The sequence below is a fragment of the Oncorhynchus kisutch genome, linkage group LG15 (assembly GCF_002021735.2).
Source record: "Oncorhynchus kisutch isolate 150728-3 linkage group LG15, Okis_V2, whole genome shotgun sequence".
Taxonomy (NCBI): Eukaryota; Metazoa; Chordata; class Actinopteri; order Salmoniformes; family Salmonidae; genus Oncorhynchus; species Oncorhynchus kisutch.
In genome coordinates, this window is record NC_034188.2 from 50,075,724 (window position 1) to 50,093,857 (window position 18,134).

The 18,134-nt window shown below is 40.6% G+C and overlaps 1 protein-coding gene across 1 annotated transcript; it reads right to left on the reverse strand.

Moving 5' to 3' along the window:
• Nucleotides 1–1,375: 1,375 nt before the first annotated feature.
• On the reverse strand, nt 1,376–16,452 carry LOC109905390 (porphobilinogen deaminase-like). Its single transcript, XM_020502738.2, has 14 exons — nt 16,288–16,452; nt 16,037–16,090; nt 15,506–15,578; nt 14,732–14,781; nt 14,471–14,526; nt 12,055–12,132; nt 11,361–11,438; nt 11,183–11,258; nt 10,928–11,041; nt 9,178–9,216; nt 5,564–5,683; nt 3,878–3,931; nt 3,684–3,770; nt 1,376–3,548 (listed from the first exon to the last, which is right to left on the reverse strand). The coding sequence occupies exons 1-14, from the start codon at nt 16,312–16,314 to the stop codon at nt 3,378–3,380; spliced, it is 1,077 nt and encodes a 358-aa protein (XP_020358327.1). The 5' UTR covers nt 16,315–16,452; the 3' UTR covers nt 1,376–3,377.
• Between the last annotated feature and the right edge of the window lie 1,682 nt (nt 16,453–18,134).

Below are 18,134 nucleotides of genomic sequence, written 5' to 3' on the forward strand. Positions count from 1 at the left end.
GCTGATTTAGATGTCCCATTAAGCTGATGGTGAGGAACTGCATGTCATATGACCGACATTGCCGCCAGCCTATATGACCGGAAAAAGGGATCTGACAAGGAGCCATGTGGAAACTGCAGGGAGTAACTTAAAGTCAGTAGACAATAAAGCCTTGTTCATACTGCAGGCCTTAATGCTCAAATCCATTTTGGGATACTGACTGTCCAAATAGCAAGTTTCAAGTGACAATATCGGATTTGTGTCTGTTCAGACAGCAGTCATTTGCTTACTTGGCTATGCTAGTTGTTATAGCAGTGGTCAGTGCGTGGTCAGTGGTGTAGGCTGATTGGTGGTGACGCTCGTGCTTCCTATCACTCAGAAGTTATGTTGCAAGCTAAGGTGATAACAATGCCTGCCATGGATGTTTACCAGTTGCTTTGAATGTTGAAAATCATAGTGTAAGAACACTTTGAAAGCCTCAAAGGATAAGATTATCCAAGTTTCAAAACAAGTACTTTTTGGCTATCCACAGCAGTGAACTAGCTAGCCACAGCAGTCAACTAGCTAGCTGGTTAGCGGTTTAACTTTCTAGCACATTCACTCATTTGTTTGTAAACAATTAACAAGCTAGTTAGCTACCACATGTTCTTGTCAAACTGTCAACAGATTCGAATCGGACAGGCAAGAAAATAGGATTTGAGTCACTTCAAACTGTCAATGTGAACAAGACGTTTCCATTGTCTGATGACCCTGCTGTGGTAGCCCCCACCACTTCTGTTGATTTTTAGCTTCGGTTATCTTAAGTTTGTAGAGTAAAGTAAAGAAAACCTAAACATGGATTAGCTTCTCCTAGGCCAGATCACTTTCAGGGTGAGGAACCAACCATCTAACTTTCATTTGTAAAATAGTGAACTTTCCCTTTAAAGCTACAATCAGCAGTTGAAACAATAACAATGTGTTTTCCCCATGCCTGTTTTGGTAAAACGCTGAGGGATAGGGTTGTAACCACTCTTAAATTCATAGACAGGGCTATGGATGCAAAGACTGACCATCCATGATATTACAATTATGGTTTTACCCATATTTTGAGGCATGTTTGTTTATATTTACTTTGTTTACAAACATTGGAGTGAAAAAGCTTATATTATGGTTTCTAATGGGGTACGACAGTTGAACTAAGCTTGTGAGGCATTTCTAAGTTATATTCTTCAAGAATCAATGGGTACATTTAATTAAGTCAGAAGTCCCAAAATGGTTGAAGCGCTTGCAGATTGCTCCTTTAAGACCCGAGAAGAACGAAGAGGATTAAGAAAATTAAAACGCTTATTTGAAAACTCTGCTGCTCTACCAAACATTGGTTGAATAATAAACTATGAAATACTTTCAATGTACAAGCTAGAGAGTAACAAGTGGCTTTAATTGAGGCTGCCTCCTTTTAATGACACAGAATTAACAAAGGTGGCAAAGCAAAAGCATCACCCTTTCAGATTGCAATACATTTCCACATTCTGTCATATCATGCTGAATGCTGCAATATTGAATGACTAGATGGGATGGCAAGTATCATTTGACCAGCGTCTCCTTAAAATGTCTGAGCACTACAGCGGAAAGCAGAAAGCTTGCAAAAACAGAAATATGACACAACCACCCTCTCTACGCCTTCCGAGTATCGATAGTCTGACAACATAACGCCACTTAATATAACATGATGCAACATAATTGAATTCTGCAAAAATATAAGTTAGAGGGCTCACAATGGGGCGACACCCAGGAAAACCTGTGCAGGCTCAAGGGGTACAAGGGAAAATGCCTATTTGTAGTTCAAGGTAATAAGTTTGTAAGCAAAGCTATACACACAGCAGCCATATAGACAGAAACTAAAGTAAGGCACAAAACTATGCTATCTGACAGCATAAGGTTTGTTAACAAATGCCACAACATATCTAAAAGGTAGCCTACAACTATAGTACGTTCAATTAATTTCTCTATTTTCTTCATAACACACACACACACACACACATAGTTACCATATGAGCAATATCTAGTGGGAGGGTTATAGAATTCTTGTTCAATTCTGAAGTCGTGGAGTGGTAGGCTGGATCAAGTACACACAGTGAACATACCACACCTGATCTAGGATCAGATTTGAACATCATGAATAAGACCACATGGCCGGGGAGTACCTGGTCAGCTCTCCTACTCTGAGACGCTTCATGAATACAGGCCCTGTTTTGAAGAATGCGGAGGACATTTGTTGGGTGTCATTTTACGCTGCTTTTACGTTCTTCAAATTGGTATAGCAAAATAAGTAAGCAATAAAAATCCTCCCAGGATCAAAACACATGAAACTTATGTGAACACGCTGAAAGGAAAGTGCCACAGGTATCCAACATTTAGTTTTTGTACGGCATCCAGTGTTTAGCGTTTGTTTATAGGCAGCACTTTCCTAATGGTCTTGACATAGTATTCCATCGATCAAGGGAAATCAAAAATATATACACGTAATAATACTAGTGGCTTTGGTGTTGTAGACAGGTGGCCTTGGGCTTGGTCTGATAGTACTCATAAGCTAGAGTTTGTCACTGTAGCTTGCATGTTCTGGGTCTGTTAAACAGACATCACTAATATGTCACACACGTCATTCACCAAACAAGATTATCAGAGCTCTGTTGATGAAAGAGGTAGCATGATCCCAACAACAGTTAGAAATGGAGTCCCTCAACGTGTGTACAGGTAACTGCCAAAATAAAGGAAACACAAAGTGTTTCGAGAGGGCGTTGGGCCACCACTAGCCAGAACAGCTTCAATGCACCTCTATTAGCAGGAGGCGACAACCTTCTTCCACGATAAATTCCATCATTTGGTGTTTTGTTGATGGTGGCGGAAAACACTCTCAGGCGCTGCTTCAGAACCTCCCATGTGTTCAATTGGGTTGAGATCTGGTGACTGAGATAGCCATGGCATACGGCTTACATTGTTTTCATGCTCATCAAACCATTCAGCGACCATTCGTGCCCTGTGGATGAGGGCATTGTGATCCTATGGCCTGCCCAGTATTTTTATACATGACCCCTAAGCATGATGGGATCCTAATTACTTAATTAACTCAGGAACCAAACGTCTGTGGAAGCACCTGTTTTTAATATTAATATACTTTGTAGCCGTCATTTACTCAAGTGTTTCCATTATTTTGGCAGTCACCTGTACATTAATGTTCTGGTGCAGAAAGCAGGCTAAAACAAACTCTAAATGAAAACACATACTATTCGAACCCAGGTCTAGTGGTGCTATTCTATATCATGAGTCCTCAGTCAGCCATGTGTGGGCTTTAATATTAGTATGGACTACCGGTAAGTGCAGGTTACACCTCCAGACCCAGCTGGGGGCACAGAGTGAGTTTATCGCGCATCGTTGAGCTCCCTGGCCACGGTAAGGATCTCCTTAGCCCCTTTACTCAGCAGTAGATTGGCCAGGTCTAGACCTAGCTTCTCAGAAGCATCCTGGGCCGGGCCTGGCATGTTGTTCGCTGTGACGCCAACTCGCTGGACCCACTCATCCACCTCTTCCACCTACCACAGAGGAAAGACGGCTTAAATAAACCAAATAAATATGCCCTGAGAAGGGAGCCCCTTGGTGAGCTGACACGTTTAATGAGAAGAGGTTCATTTGTGTTCTGACTGGGAGTGAGAAATCAGTAGTCGGACCTTATTGTCTGAAGCAATGCTGGTCTGCATGGTCTCCTTGAGACTGTCTGAACCATCCAGGCTGTACACTGCACCCGTCAGGTAGAGCTGGGGTAAATAGAAAACAACAGTTGCAAAAGGCACACACGCAAGAACGCAACCATGGATATGCGACGACACACGCGTACACGTTAGCAAATGTCATAAGCCCTCACCTGAGAGCCCTTGACTTCAGTGTGGACAGCAACTGGTACACTGCAACCCCCCTCCTACAACAAGCGAAAGTGATTACACTGGAGTGTAGACAGTCAAATATAATGGGACATACAAGAAAATATTGACATTTGGTTAAAGGGGGTAATCTGCAGTTGCCGCATACATTTTTTTAAATTACAAATTAATGAAATAAAATGAAATTGTATTTGTAACATCCTTCGTAAACAATAGGTGTAGACTAACAGTGAAATGTTTGATTACGACCCCTTCCCAGCAACGCAGAGACAAATAAAATAGAGAAATAATAGAAAAGTTACAACACGTAATAATAAAAGTAATAATAAATACACAATGAGTAATGATAACTTTGCTATCTATATACAACGGATTACCAGTGCCGAGTCGATGTGCAGGGGTATGAGGTAATTGAGCTAGATATGTACATACGGTATAACTAGGAATAAAGTGATTATTCAACGGGACAGATAATAAACAGTAGCATCGGTGTATGTGATGAGACAAAAAAATGGTCAGATCGTTAAATAGTTAACCAATAGCTACCTGGACTAACTATACTGAACATAAATGTAAACATAACATGCAACAATTGCAAAGATTTTACTGAGTTACTGTTCATATAAGGAAATCAGTCAATTGAAATAAACTCGTTAGGCCCTAATGTGTGAATTTGACATGACTTGCAGAGCATAGGCCCACCCACTGGGGAGCCAGGCCCAGCCAATCAGAAAGAGTTTTCCCCCACAAAAAGGCTTTATATTACAGACAGAAATACTCCTCAGTATTTTTGTTCAGTTTATTGAGCAGTCTTATGGCTTGGGGGTAGAAGTTGTTCAGGGTCCTGTTGGTTCCAGACTTGGTGCATCGGTACCATTTGTTGTGTGGTAGCAATGAGAACAGTTTATGACTTGAGTGGCTGGATGCATGAAGTTTTAGGGCCTTCCTCTGACACCGTCTGAATGGCAGGGTGTACGGCCCAGTGATGTACTGGTATACTGATGCACTGTAATGATTTATACCCATTTATTCTTGAGGAATATAATTTAGAAATGCCTCATGAGCTTAGTTCAACTGTTGTACCCAATCAGAACACAAAATATAACCGTTCTACTCCAATGTTTGTAAACATTGTAAATATAGATATATTTTTAAACACTGTATTACATATAAACATGTTTAAAACTATAATTTTAAAATCTTAGATGGTTAGTCATAGCTCTGTCTACAAATTTGTGAGTGGTTACATTTCTCCAGACCCCTCCATCAGCTTTTTACCAAAATAGAGGTGGGGTGTACGCGTTGTGATTGTTTCAACTCCGGATTGCCCTTTTAAGTACTGTTTATGTGACATAATTTTAAAGTCTACCATTACTTTATTATTTTTTTTATGTAAAGACTTCTACTTTCACTTGCAATTGTACCTCAAATGCTGGTTTCCTAGGCAAAGATTAAGCCTCGTCCTAGACTAAAAAGCCCTTTCAATGATGATTCTCCGTTGAGCATACTTTTTAGTCCAGGATTAGGCCGAGGCAAGTCTGAGTCTGGGAAACTGGTCCTATACGAGTATCTACATTAAGTAGCATCAACAATCCACTAGCAGCCAACAATTCACAGATACACTGGACAAACACTATAATAAAACATCTAGGAGACAGAGTGAGACTTGCCAGTCGTCTGAGGAAGGCTCGCTCTGCTATACAGCGCAGGACCGTGTTGGGGTCGTGCAGAACAGACACCATCTCCAGGATGTCCTTGTCTTTGGCCCGCACCTCAATGGCAATAGCCCCCTGGAACACAGCCAAGCATTGTACCCTCAGTCAGTTAAGACCACGCTGAAAATTCTTACAGTTGAAGTCGGAAGTTTACAGTGCCTTGCGAAAGTATTCGGCCCCCTTGAACTTTGCGACCTTTTGCCACATTTCAGGCTTCAAACATAAAGATATAAAACTGTCTTTTTTTGTGAAGAATCAACAACAAGTGGGACACAATCATGAAGTGGAACGACATTTATTGGATATTTCAAACTTTTTTAACAAATCAAAAACTGAAAAATTGGGCGTGCAAAATTATTCAGCCCCTTTACTTTCAGTGCAGCAAACTCTCTCCAGAAGTTCAGTGAGGATCTCTGAATGATCCAATGTTGACCTAAATGACTAATGATGATAAATACAATCCACCTGTGTGTAATCAAGTCTCCGTATAAATGCACCTGCACTGTGATAGTCTCAGAGGTCCGTTAAAAGCGCAGAGAGCATCATGAAGAACAAGGAACACACCAGGCAGGTCCGAGATACTGTTGTGAAGAAGTTTAAAGCCGAATTTGGATACAAAAAGATTTCCCAAGCTTTAAACATCCCTAGGAGTACTGTGCAAGCGATAATATTGAAATGGAAGGAGTATCAGACCACTGCAAATCTACCAAGACCTGGCCGTCCCTCTAAACTTTCAGCTCATACAAGGAGAAGACTGATCAGAGATGTAGCCAAGAGGCCCATGATCACTCTGGATGAACTGCAGAGATCTACAGCTGAGGTGGGAGACTCTGTCCATAGGACAACAATCAGTCGTATATTGCACAAATCTGGCCTTTATGGAAGAGTGGCTAGAAGAAAGCCATTTCTTAAAGATATCCATAAAAAGTGTTGTTTAAAGTTTGCCACAAGCCACCTGGGAGACACACCAAACATGTGGAAGAAGGTGCTCTGGTCAGATGAAACCAAAATGGAACTTTTTGGCAACAATGCAAAACGTTATGTTTGGCGTAAAAGCAACACAGCTCATCACCCTGAACACCCCATCCCCACTGTCAAACATGGTGGTGGCAGCATCATGGTTTGGGCCTGCTTTTCTTCAGCAGGGACAGGGAAGATGGTTAAAATTGATGGGAAGATGGATGGAGCCAAATACAGGACCATTCTGGAAGAAAACCTGATGGAGTCTGCAAAAGACCTGAGACTGGGACGGAGATTTGTCTTCCAACAAGACAATGATCCAAAACATAAAGCAAAATCTACAATGGAATGGTTCAAAAATAAACATATCCAGGTGTTAGAATGGCCAAGTCAAAGTCCAGACCTGAATCCAATCGAGAATCTTGGAAAGAACTGAAAACTGCTGTTCACAAATGCTCTCCATCCAACCTCACTGAGCTCGAGCTGTTTTGCAAGGAGGAATGGGAAAAATTTCAGTCTCTCGATGTGCAAATCTGATAGAGACATACCCGAAGCGACTTACAGCTGTAATCGCAGCAAAAGGTGGCGCTACAAAGTATTAACTTAAGGGGGCTGAATAATTTTGCACGCCCAATTTTTCCGTTTTTGATTTGTTAAAAAAGTTTGAAATATCCAATAAATGTCGTTCCACTTCATGATTGTGTCCCACTTGTTGTTGCTTCTTCACAAAAAAATACAGTTTTATATCTTTATGTTTGAAGCCTGAAATGTGGCAAAAGGTCGCAAAGTTCAAGGGGGCTGAATACTTTCGCAAGGCACTGTACATACACTTTAGCCAAATACATTTAAACTCAGTTTTTCACAATTCCTGACATTTAATCCTAGTAAAAATTCCCTTTCTGAGGTCAGTTAGGATCACCACTTTATTTTAAGAATGTGAAATGTCAGAATATCAGCAGAGAGAATGATTTATTTCAGCTTTTATTTCTTTCATCACATTCCCAGTGGGTCAGAAGTTTACATACACTCAATTAGTATTTGGTAGCATTGCCTTTAAATTGTTTAACTTGGGTCAAACATTTCGCGTAGCCTTCCACAACCTTCCTACAATAATTTGGGTGAATGTTGGCCCATTCCTCCTGATAGAGCTGGTGTAACTGAGTCAGGTTTGTAGGCCTCCTTGCTCGCACACACTTTTTTAGTTCTGCCCACAGATTTTCTATAGGATTGAGGTCAGGGCTTTTTGATGGCCACTCCAAAACCTTGACTTTGTTGTCCATAAGCCATTTTGCCACAACTTTGGAAGTATGCTTGGGGTTATTGTCCATTTGGAAGACCCATTTGCGACCAAACTTTAAATTCCTGACTGATTTCTTGAGTTGTTGCTTCAATGTATCTAGATCATTTTCTTCCCTCATGATGCCATCTATTTTGTGACATGCACCAGTCCCTCCTGCCGCAAAGTACCCCCACAACATGATGCTGCCACCCCCGTGCTTCACGGTTGGGATGGTGTTCTTCGACTTGCAAGCCTCCCCCTTTTTCCTCCAAACATAACGATGGCCAAACAGTTCTATTTTTGTTTCATCAGACCAGAGAACATTTCTCCAAAAAGTATGATCTTTATCCCCATATCCCCATCCCCATTTATCCCCATTTGCAAACCGTAGTCTGTCTTTTTTATGCCGGTTTTGGAGCAGTGGCTTCTTTCTTTCTGTGCGGGCTTTCAGGTTATGTCAATATTAGACTTGTTTTACTGTGGATATGGATACTTTTGTACCTGTTTCTTCCAGCATATTCACAAGGTCCTTTGCTGTTGTTCTGGGATTGATTTGCACTTTTCGCACCAAAGTACGTTCATCTCTATGAGACAGAACGCGCCTCCTTCCTGAGCGGTATGACGGCTGCGTGGTCCCATGGTGTTTATACTTGCATACTATTGTTTGTACAGATGAACGTGGTACCTTCAGGCATTTGGAAATTGCTCCCAAAGATGAACCAGACTTGTGGAGGTCTTGGCTGATTTATTTCGATTTTCCCATTATGTCAAGCAAAGAGGCACTGAGTTTGAAGGTAGGCCTTGAAATACATCCACAGGTACACCTCCAATTGAGTCAAATGATATTAATTAGCCTATCAGAAGCTCCTAAAGCCATGACATCATTTTCAAGCTGTTTAAAGGCACAGTCAACTTAGTGTATGTAAACTTCTGACCCCCTGGAATTGTGACACAGTGAATTACAAGTGAAATCTGTCTGTAAACAATTGTTGGAAAAATGACTTGTCTCATGCACAAAGTAGATGTCCTAACTGATTTGCCAAAACTATAGTTAGTTAAGAAATACATTTGTGGAGTGGTAGAAAAACTAGTTTTAATGACTCCAACCTAAGTGTATGTAAACTTCCGACTTCAACTGTATACAGTGCCAAAAGGGGTCTCGGACGAAGGCCTGGAGATAATGGGTTAGCAAATATGATATACCCTTTCAAGGTAAAATGTTCAGTTTTAATAACAGTTTAGTGTTTTTTGTTATTACACAATGGAATAAGGACCACAGGTATAAGAGTTAAAGTTGTACATTTCTCCTTCATAAAATAAATCTACCCACCTGTCCAACAGCGTACATACAGTCCTCAGGGCCCAGGATCTTCAAATGCAAAGACACAAATTAAAGATACAATGAATTCGTAAAGTTTTCAGACCCCTTGACTTTTCCCACATTTTGTTACGTTACAGCCTTATTTTAAAATGGTTTCAATCATTCCCCCCCCCCATCAAATCTACACACAATACCCAAAAATGACGAAGCAAAAACTGTTTTTATTTTATTTCTGCAAATGTATTAAAACTAAAAAACTGAAATATCACATTTACATAAGTATTCAGACCCTTTACTCAGTACTTTGATGAAGCACCTTTGGCAGCGAATATAGTCTTGAGTCTTCTTGGGTATGACGCTACAAGCTTGGCACACCTGTATTTGGGGAGTTTCTCCCATTCTTCTCTGCAAATCCTCTCAAGCTCTGTCAGGTTGGATGGGGAGCGTTGCTGCACAGCTATTTTCAGGTCTCTCCAGACATGTTTGATCGGGTTCAAGTCCGGGCTCTGGCTGGGCCACTCAAGGACATTCAGAGACTTGCCCCGAAGCCACTCCTGCATTGTCTTGGCTGTGTGCTTAGGGTTGTTGTCCGGTTGGAAGGTGAACCTTTGCCCTAGTCTGAGGTCCTGAGCGCTCTGGGGCAGGTTTTCTTCAAGGATCTCACTGTACTTGGCTCCGTTCATCTTTGCCACGATCCTGACTAGTCTCCCAGTCGCTGCCGCTGAAAAACATCCCCACAGCATGATGGGGATGCCACCACCACCATGCTTCAAAGTAGGGATGGTGCCAGGTTTCCACCACACATGACGCTTGGCATTCTGGCCAAAGAGATCAATCTTGGTTTCATCAGACAAGAGAATCTTTTTTCTCATGGTCTGAGTGTTTAGGTGCCTTTTAGCAAACTCCAAGCAGGCTGTCCGGTGTATTTTACTGAGGAGTGGCTTCCATCTGGCCACTCTACCATAAAGGCCTGATTGGTGGAGTGCTGCAGAGATGGTTGTCCATCTGGAAGGTTCTCCTATCTCCACAGAGGAACTCTCCCTGGCCCTTCTCCCCCGGTTGCTCAGTTTGGCTGGGTGGCCAGCTCTAGGAAAGATTTTGGTTAATTACAAACTTCTTCCATTTAAGAATTATGGAGGCCACTGTGTTCTTGGGGACCTTCAATGCTTCAGAAATGTTTTGGTACCCTTCCCCAGATCTGTACTTCGACACAATCCTGTCTCGGAGCTCTACAGACTATTCCTTCAACCTCATGGCTTGGTTTTCGCTTTGTGACATGCACTGTCAACTGTGGAACATTATATAGACAGGTGTGTGCCTTTCCAAATCATCATGTTCAATCAATTGAATTTACCACAGGTGGACTCCAACCAAGTTGTAGAAACATCTCCAGGATGATCAATGAAAACAGGATGCACCTGGCCTCCATATCTGGTCTCATAGCAAAGGGTCTGAATACTTATGTAAATAAGGTTTTTCTGTTTTAATTTTTAATACATTTGCAAACATTTCTGAAAACCTGTTTGCATTTTGTCATTATGGGGTAGTATGTAGATTGCTGAGAAAAAAATATTTAATCAATAAGGCTGTAACATAACAAAATGTGGAAAAAGTCAAGGGGTCTGAATGCTTTCCGAAGGCACCGTATACAGTAGGGCTTACATATTGACTATAAACCACATACAATTGAATCTTTATTCATTAAGATGAATCTTGGTATGGACAAGGTGTTGTGAAGTGGAATGTTGGAAGTAGCTACCTGGCTGACTCGGCTCTCCCAGCCCATGCGACGGAGTCCAGCTGCAGCCAGAATAATGGCAGAGAAGTCGTCCTTTTCATCCAGCTTCTTCAACCTCGTGTTAAGGTTTCCTCGCTGGAAAAACCCCCACTAAGGAAACAAACTCACAACCCTCTATAGATATAGTCATTACTGATATGATGTGCATCAGATTTGAAAAGAAGATCCTGTTTTGACATTTCGCTATACTGTGAGTGGCGGTGAGTGAAAGGATACAATATCTTTAAACTCAAGGTGGGGGAATCTTTTCTTTAGCTGAGCAGCCCGTCGCAGCGAACTTGTGCCTATCACACTATAAAAATAAATCAAGATCAATGTCAAGCCACTCCTTTAAAACAGATAGGAAAATAATCTTCAAACAGTGTCATGAGTAAAATTCAACTGTGTTTCGTACCTCTTGTTGGGCAGGGTGTCGAGGGATTTGCCCGTGTTTTTGGGATGCAAGACCACTGCATCATGGGGGTTCTCCCGCCTTTAAAGAACAGGAAGCAAAACAAATATATATATTTCAAATACCTTTATTTAACTAGGCAAGTCAGTTAAGAGCAAATTCTTATTTTCAATGACGGCCTAGGAACAGTGGGTTAACTGCCTTGTTCAGGGATCAGAACGACAGATTTGTACCTTGTCGGCTCGGGGATTCAATCTTGCAACCTTTCGGTTATTAGTCCAATGCTCTAACCACTGGGCTACGCTGCCACCCCTCAAAACAAATATTTACCATTAAAATATCGGAGGCTACTTCATTCCACAGTTGTGGTGAAGACAATCCTACTTCAATAGTAGATATTCAGAAAGTGATACACTCTAGTGCGCTCGGAGTATTCAAAATAAATGTCTACACACGTAGCTAGGCTAGCTAGATCATGATTTCAAATCTACATTGTCAATGAAATCTATGTGTAGGAACCTGTATACACTTTCAAAGAAAGATCTTTAAATATATTACAATATGTGAGTTAAACTGATAGTGTTTCACACCAAACCAGTGTAAGGTCTGAACACAAACAAAAGAAGCCCAGATGAATTAGGACAGTGTGTTTGATTTCTCTGTGGATCCTTACAGAGGCACTATTGTGTTGACTTACTTTAGCACAGCTCCTATGGTAAAGCCAGGAGGCAGAGCCGTGGGCAAGTCCTTCAAAGAGTGGACCACCATGTCTACCCTATAGGAGACATAGTACAACAGAGTCATTTATTTTGCAACACTTCAGAGCGAAGACTCTGGACATTAACACCTGCACAAATCAAAGTCTTGAAGACATCAATGGTTTTGTCTGAAGTGTTGAAGCTACTCAAAATGTATGCCATTAAGTTGTAATACAGAAAGTACTTCAACAATAGTAGCTTTCCAGATTCGGGCTAATAGTAATGTAGCCTACAGTTTGAATGTACAGTGCGTAGTGAATGTCTACACACCCCTTGCACAGTCTCCACATTTTGCTGCCTTTAAATTACATATGAAAATGTATTAAATTATATATATTTTCCTACAGATGTGCACAACCTACTCCACATTTCCAAAGTGAAAGAAAATTATAGAATATTTTCAAAATGTATGAAAAAAAAAAACTAAGATGTCTTGATGGCGTATGTCTTTACACCAAAGAGTTAATACTTGGTGGAAGTACCTTTGGTAGTAATTACAGCTGTGAAAGAATTTAAATCAGATTCTACAAACAACTCTTAGGGCAACATGTATCCACAGTTAAAATTGCTCAAGCTCAGTAAATTTGGTTGGGAGTCATTGACGGACAGCAATATTCCAATCTTGTCTCAGATTTTCAAGCAGATTTACATCAGGACTGAGACTGGACCATTCAGGATCACTCAACAACTATTGTAAAGCCATTTTGATGTGTCTTTGGCATTACAATTGATATAGAACTCTATCCCAGGTTTAGGTATTCAGAAGACGAAGGCAAGGTTTCGTGTAACTTTTTATCTGGGCTTTTCTCCTTTCATATTATATATATATATATTTTTTTTTAATATATATTTTACCCCCTTTTTTCTCCTCAATTTGAATCTTGTCCCATTGTTTCAACTCCCCAATGGGCTCGGGAGAAGAAGGTTGAGTCATGCGTCCTCCGAAACATGATCCGCCAAACCGTGCTTCTTAACACCCGCCCGTTTAACCCGGAAGCCAGCCGCACCAATGTGTCGGAGAAAACACTATTCACCTGAAGACCGAGGTCAGCCTGTAGGCTCCCGGCCCGCCACAAGGAGTCAGTAGAGCGCGATGAACCAAGTAAAGCCCCCGGCCAAACCCTCCCCTAACCCGGACGACGCTGGGCCAATTGTGCACCGCCCGATCACGGCTGGTTGCGAAGCAGCCCGGGTTCGAACCCAGATCTGTAGTAGCGCCTTAGACCACTGCACCACTCGGGAGGCACCTTTCATATTTTTTTCTCCTGAAAACTCCCCAGTCCCTGCCGGTGACAAGCATACCCATAACCAGATGCTGCCACCACAATACTCAAACGCATATAATCAACAATATTGTATTCACCTCACATTACTGACCTGTATGACAAAGTGAAAAAAATGAAGCCTATATTAGAAAAGCCACTTCAAATCATCCATTCTGTTTGCAACAAGGCTGTGAAGTAATACTGCAAGACAACACTGCAAAGAAATGGACTTTTTGGCCTAAATTAAAAACTACAGGCTTAGGTCAAATCCAATACAAACACAACACAGAGTCAAGCATTGTGGTGGCAGTATCATGTTGTGGGTATGCTTGTCACCGGCAGGGACTGGGGAGTTTATCAGGATAAAACAAAATATGAAAGGAGCAAAGAGTTGAACCTAACCCTAACCCAGGTAAAACGTTAGAGGAAAACCCCCCTCAGTCTTCTAAAAAGCTAACCCTGTGATAGTTTATTTTTCAGTAGGAAAATCACAGAATTTTTGGTCAGACACACCAGAATGGCTTTTCAAAAGGTGTCAAGTGTTCATGAGTGGTCCAGCCTCAGCCCTGACTTGAATTTGCTTGAAAATCAGAGACAAGGTTGGAATATTGCTCCATCAATGACTCCCACTCAAATTTACTGAGCTTGAGTCATTTTGACAAAAACAATGAATAAATGTTTCCCTATAAGAGTCATGCAAAGTTGGTAATTTTGATCTTATTGAAAATGATTCACCGCTGTAATGGCTGCCAAAGGTGCTTCCACCAAGTATTAACCCTGGGGTGTGAAGACATACGTTATCAACACATCAACAATTGTCTTATTCATTTTGATTTAACTTTGAAAATGTGGAGTAGGTTGTGTAGCTCGATAGGAAAGAAATCAAATATATTCCCATTTGAGATGACATTTTAAGGCAGCAAAATGTGAAGACTGTGCAAGGAGTGTGTGGACTTTCACTAGCGACTGTGTATTACAAGGCTTATTCACACACAAGAGACCACTATAATCACATTTCTCTTGACAACACCCAAGCCTGACAAGTGGATCCAACTGAAATGCCCGTTCCAAATGACAAAATTAGACTTACTCGTTCCTCTCCAGAGCAGTCTCCAGTTCTTTGGTGAAAAGGCTCTTCTCTCCGATCTGCATTTAGAAAGCAAATAGGTTACTAACTGTTAACGCCATAACATTTTCAGTTCAGACCATAAGTTTATATGTACACGATGGAGAAAACACTGTATATTTCAATGGCAGTGTTTTTTTGCACACTACTGAGTCAAGTAAAATGAACAATTTGGGCAACAATTTAGTTCTCATGAGGCACGCTTTAGTATATAAATACATTTACCTTTGATAACGCTGTGTCAAGGATTTTGTCCCCTGTTGTTGTCATGCCAACTGAAACAGATAGACAATGACATCATCAAAGTGACATTGTCATTTAATTACTGTATTGTACATATCTTATTGGTGATGCATCTCTATAGTCTAATGAAAAGTACTGCACTATAAGTAACACAACATACAGGTAACTGCAAAAATAAACTGAGACGGCCATGGCATACGGCTTGCATCATTTTCATGCATTTTCATGCTCATGAAACCATTCAGTGACCGCTCATGCACTGTGTATGGGGGCATTGTCATCCTATGGGTGCATAGCCATGGTAGCCCAAATATTGCCTAAATAATGGCCAGCCCAGCCTTTTTATACATGACCCTAAGCATGATGGGATGTTAATTGCTTAATTAACTCAGTAAACACATCTGTGGAAACACCTGCTTTCAATATACTTTTTTATCTCTCATTTACTCAAGTGTTTCTATTATTTTTCCAGTTACTTGTATATACTCTATAAAACCGTTTTTTTCATACACTCTTAGAAAAAAGGGTTCCAAAAGGTTCTTCGGCTGTCCCCATGGGAGAACCATTATTGGTTTCAGATAGAACCCTTTTGGGTACCAAGTAGAACTATTTTGGTTTCCAAGTAGAATCCTCTGCGGAAAGGCTTCTACAGGGAACGCAAAAGGGTTCTCCTATGCGGACCACCGAAGAACCCTTTTTAGGTTCAAGATAGCACCTTTTTTTTCTAAGAGTGTATTGCGGGACACCTGGACTCACCTATTTCTATGTGGACATCGGGGTACAGTCCCTTCAGCTTTTCTGCAACGCTGTCCGTCTGAATACAAGCCAGCTAAGGTCAACAAATGAACAGAAATCAATTCAATTTGGATTACATCATTTGTGTGTCTGCATTTTGGATGGTTGGTTTCTAGCTAGTTCACTTCTTGGATAATATTGAATATAATAGGCTATTCAAGAAGCAAATGTTCAGACGTGAGTAACCAAATCAGTGGGACATGAGTATAAGAAGCTGTAGGAAAAGGCTAGAAATTATTGGAGCAGTGATCTCTGATGCAGGAGGTGCAGACGTCCCTGACTGCTGTATCAGAGGGAACAGAGAGGGGAACCTTATCTGATAAGGAGTTGCCATGCTCTCTGCCCCCTCATTCAAAAGCTGTTTCGCCATTCCAAAGTGTAACTCTACAGTAGTTTCACTGACACTGGGAAAATAGTTAAAGTGAGAAATTATATTACCTTAAATCAACAACAACAAAAAAATGCAATTTGATTCCACCAAAGGTATCATACCTGGCTCTTTCGGGTTCCAATTCGTATGACCCGGCTAACTTTCCCATTCCCATCCTGTTGGGAGAACATGAAAGCAATACATTTACAACAGCCATTTTTCCAATAATGGAGTTTTTAAACTTCTACTTGTAGTTGCAGTTCATGGAGGTTATTCCCTTCGTATTGTGTCAACTCCTTTCACTATAAACAACATATAACTGCTCCATACAATAATATTTATATAAACTCTGCTTGAATTGCTTTTTTCTTACCCTGATGTACTTATAAGGTCCCTCCATAGTTCTCAGTAAACCTTAGCTACTACAAGCAGAGCAGCACGTTGTGTCGTCTGTAGAGCTGTGAAAGCCTGCTGTGTCTATGTGGGGAGCAGTGGCAAGTCATGTAGCCTAGCTCGAGAGATACGGAACAACTATGCATCTTAACTTCCTACACCCCCATTTCCCTGGTCCTAGCTGATAAGTCAAGAGTGCCGATTCATTGTGTCAGTTATTATGAGCAGGGAGGGGTAGTGATGGACTTTAGAAAGATAATTTGTTTTAGGCATTTTCCAAATGGTTACGAAATTGGCATGTACTGTATGTATGTGGAAAGCAACAATGTGAAAAGGATAGAGTTTTCTGTTTAAATCTGATCCCGTTCAAAGCTGGCAACCTTTAGGTTTTATAGGAGAAGACAGGAGTTGACACACTGGATATTGCAGACGCGTAATACAGCAGCTGTAGAAACTCTGACAGGCAGCAACATCATATTATGCTGTTAATTTAGAGTTAGTTTAATGAATGAACGCACATCATTTGTACTGCAGGAACTGTCAATCTGCCATTTAGAAAGGGACAGCTAAAACGTAACATGATATTAGCTTCTAATCTACAGGTTGGTGAGGCAGATATTATTTGTAATGAAACCCTTTGATATATGAGATGTATTGTCCAATGGTAGAGCTCCGAGGTGCAGAAAGACGCGTGAGTGAACCAATCAGAGCGTTCCGGCTTGGTTGTAAAAAACGGCGCATGTCTCACTGCGCGGAATATTATCAGTGAGGTATGACTGTTATGCAGAGTGCTAGCTAACTAGCCAAGTCTCTCACCTGGGAATTCTCCTCTCTCGACATCTCAGTGTAGCAATAACGATCCGCGAGTATTGTCTTTGTCAGTGACAATTGTTCGCGACATGCAATCCATGAGAATATAGCTAATTCCTTGTAAACAGGGATGAAAATGGCATTTGTAACTAGGGTAATTTATTTTTAAATGTTTGTATTATTCATAATACAAAAATCAACTTACATTGCTACATCAAACATGTCTAACAAAACAAAACACAGGTATTAACAAGAAAACACTAAAACATACATACTAAAAATTTAATTAACAATTCTAGTGCAATTGTATTCATTCTGAAAAAATTCGAATTATAATGATTCAGGAAGATGTTATTCTTGTTGTTTATTAACTAGGGATAATGTCTTAACAAGATGATTCAATTCAATCAAAAACATGTGTAATTTTGGTATAGAATTCTGTACTTTTTGTTCGTGTATAAAGTATTTGGCAACAAGAATAAGAAAAATCACTATTATTTCAATGGTCTTGTTATCATTGCAAAAGTAGCATACTGTATCCTTCGTGTTAAAAACATTGGTAGTGTTCAAAATGATAAATAAGTATTCTGCAAGGTTTTCCCAAAATACTGTCACAAATTTACATTCAAAGAACAAGTGAGTCAGATTCTCACCTTTTTCACAGAAAACACAGATATCAATAGGCACAAATATGGACAACATAGAATTACATGGATATATCTTATGTAGAATTTGAAAGTGTACTTCCTTACATTTGTTTGGTATACAATATTTGCAAGGCCTTAACCAAGCTTTTTTTTCCAGACAGTTGGTTCTGTCACGTCCTGACCATAGAGAGTCCTTATTTTCTATGGTAGAGTAGGTCAGGGCGAGACTGGGGGGTTAGTCTAGTTTATTATTTCTATGTGGGGTTCTAGGTTTGTTTTTCTATGTTGGTGATTGTGTATGATTCTCAATTAGAGGCAGCTGGTAATCGTTGTCTCTAATTGGGGATCATATTTAAGTAGCTGTTTTTCC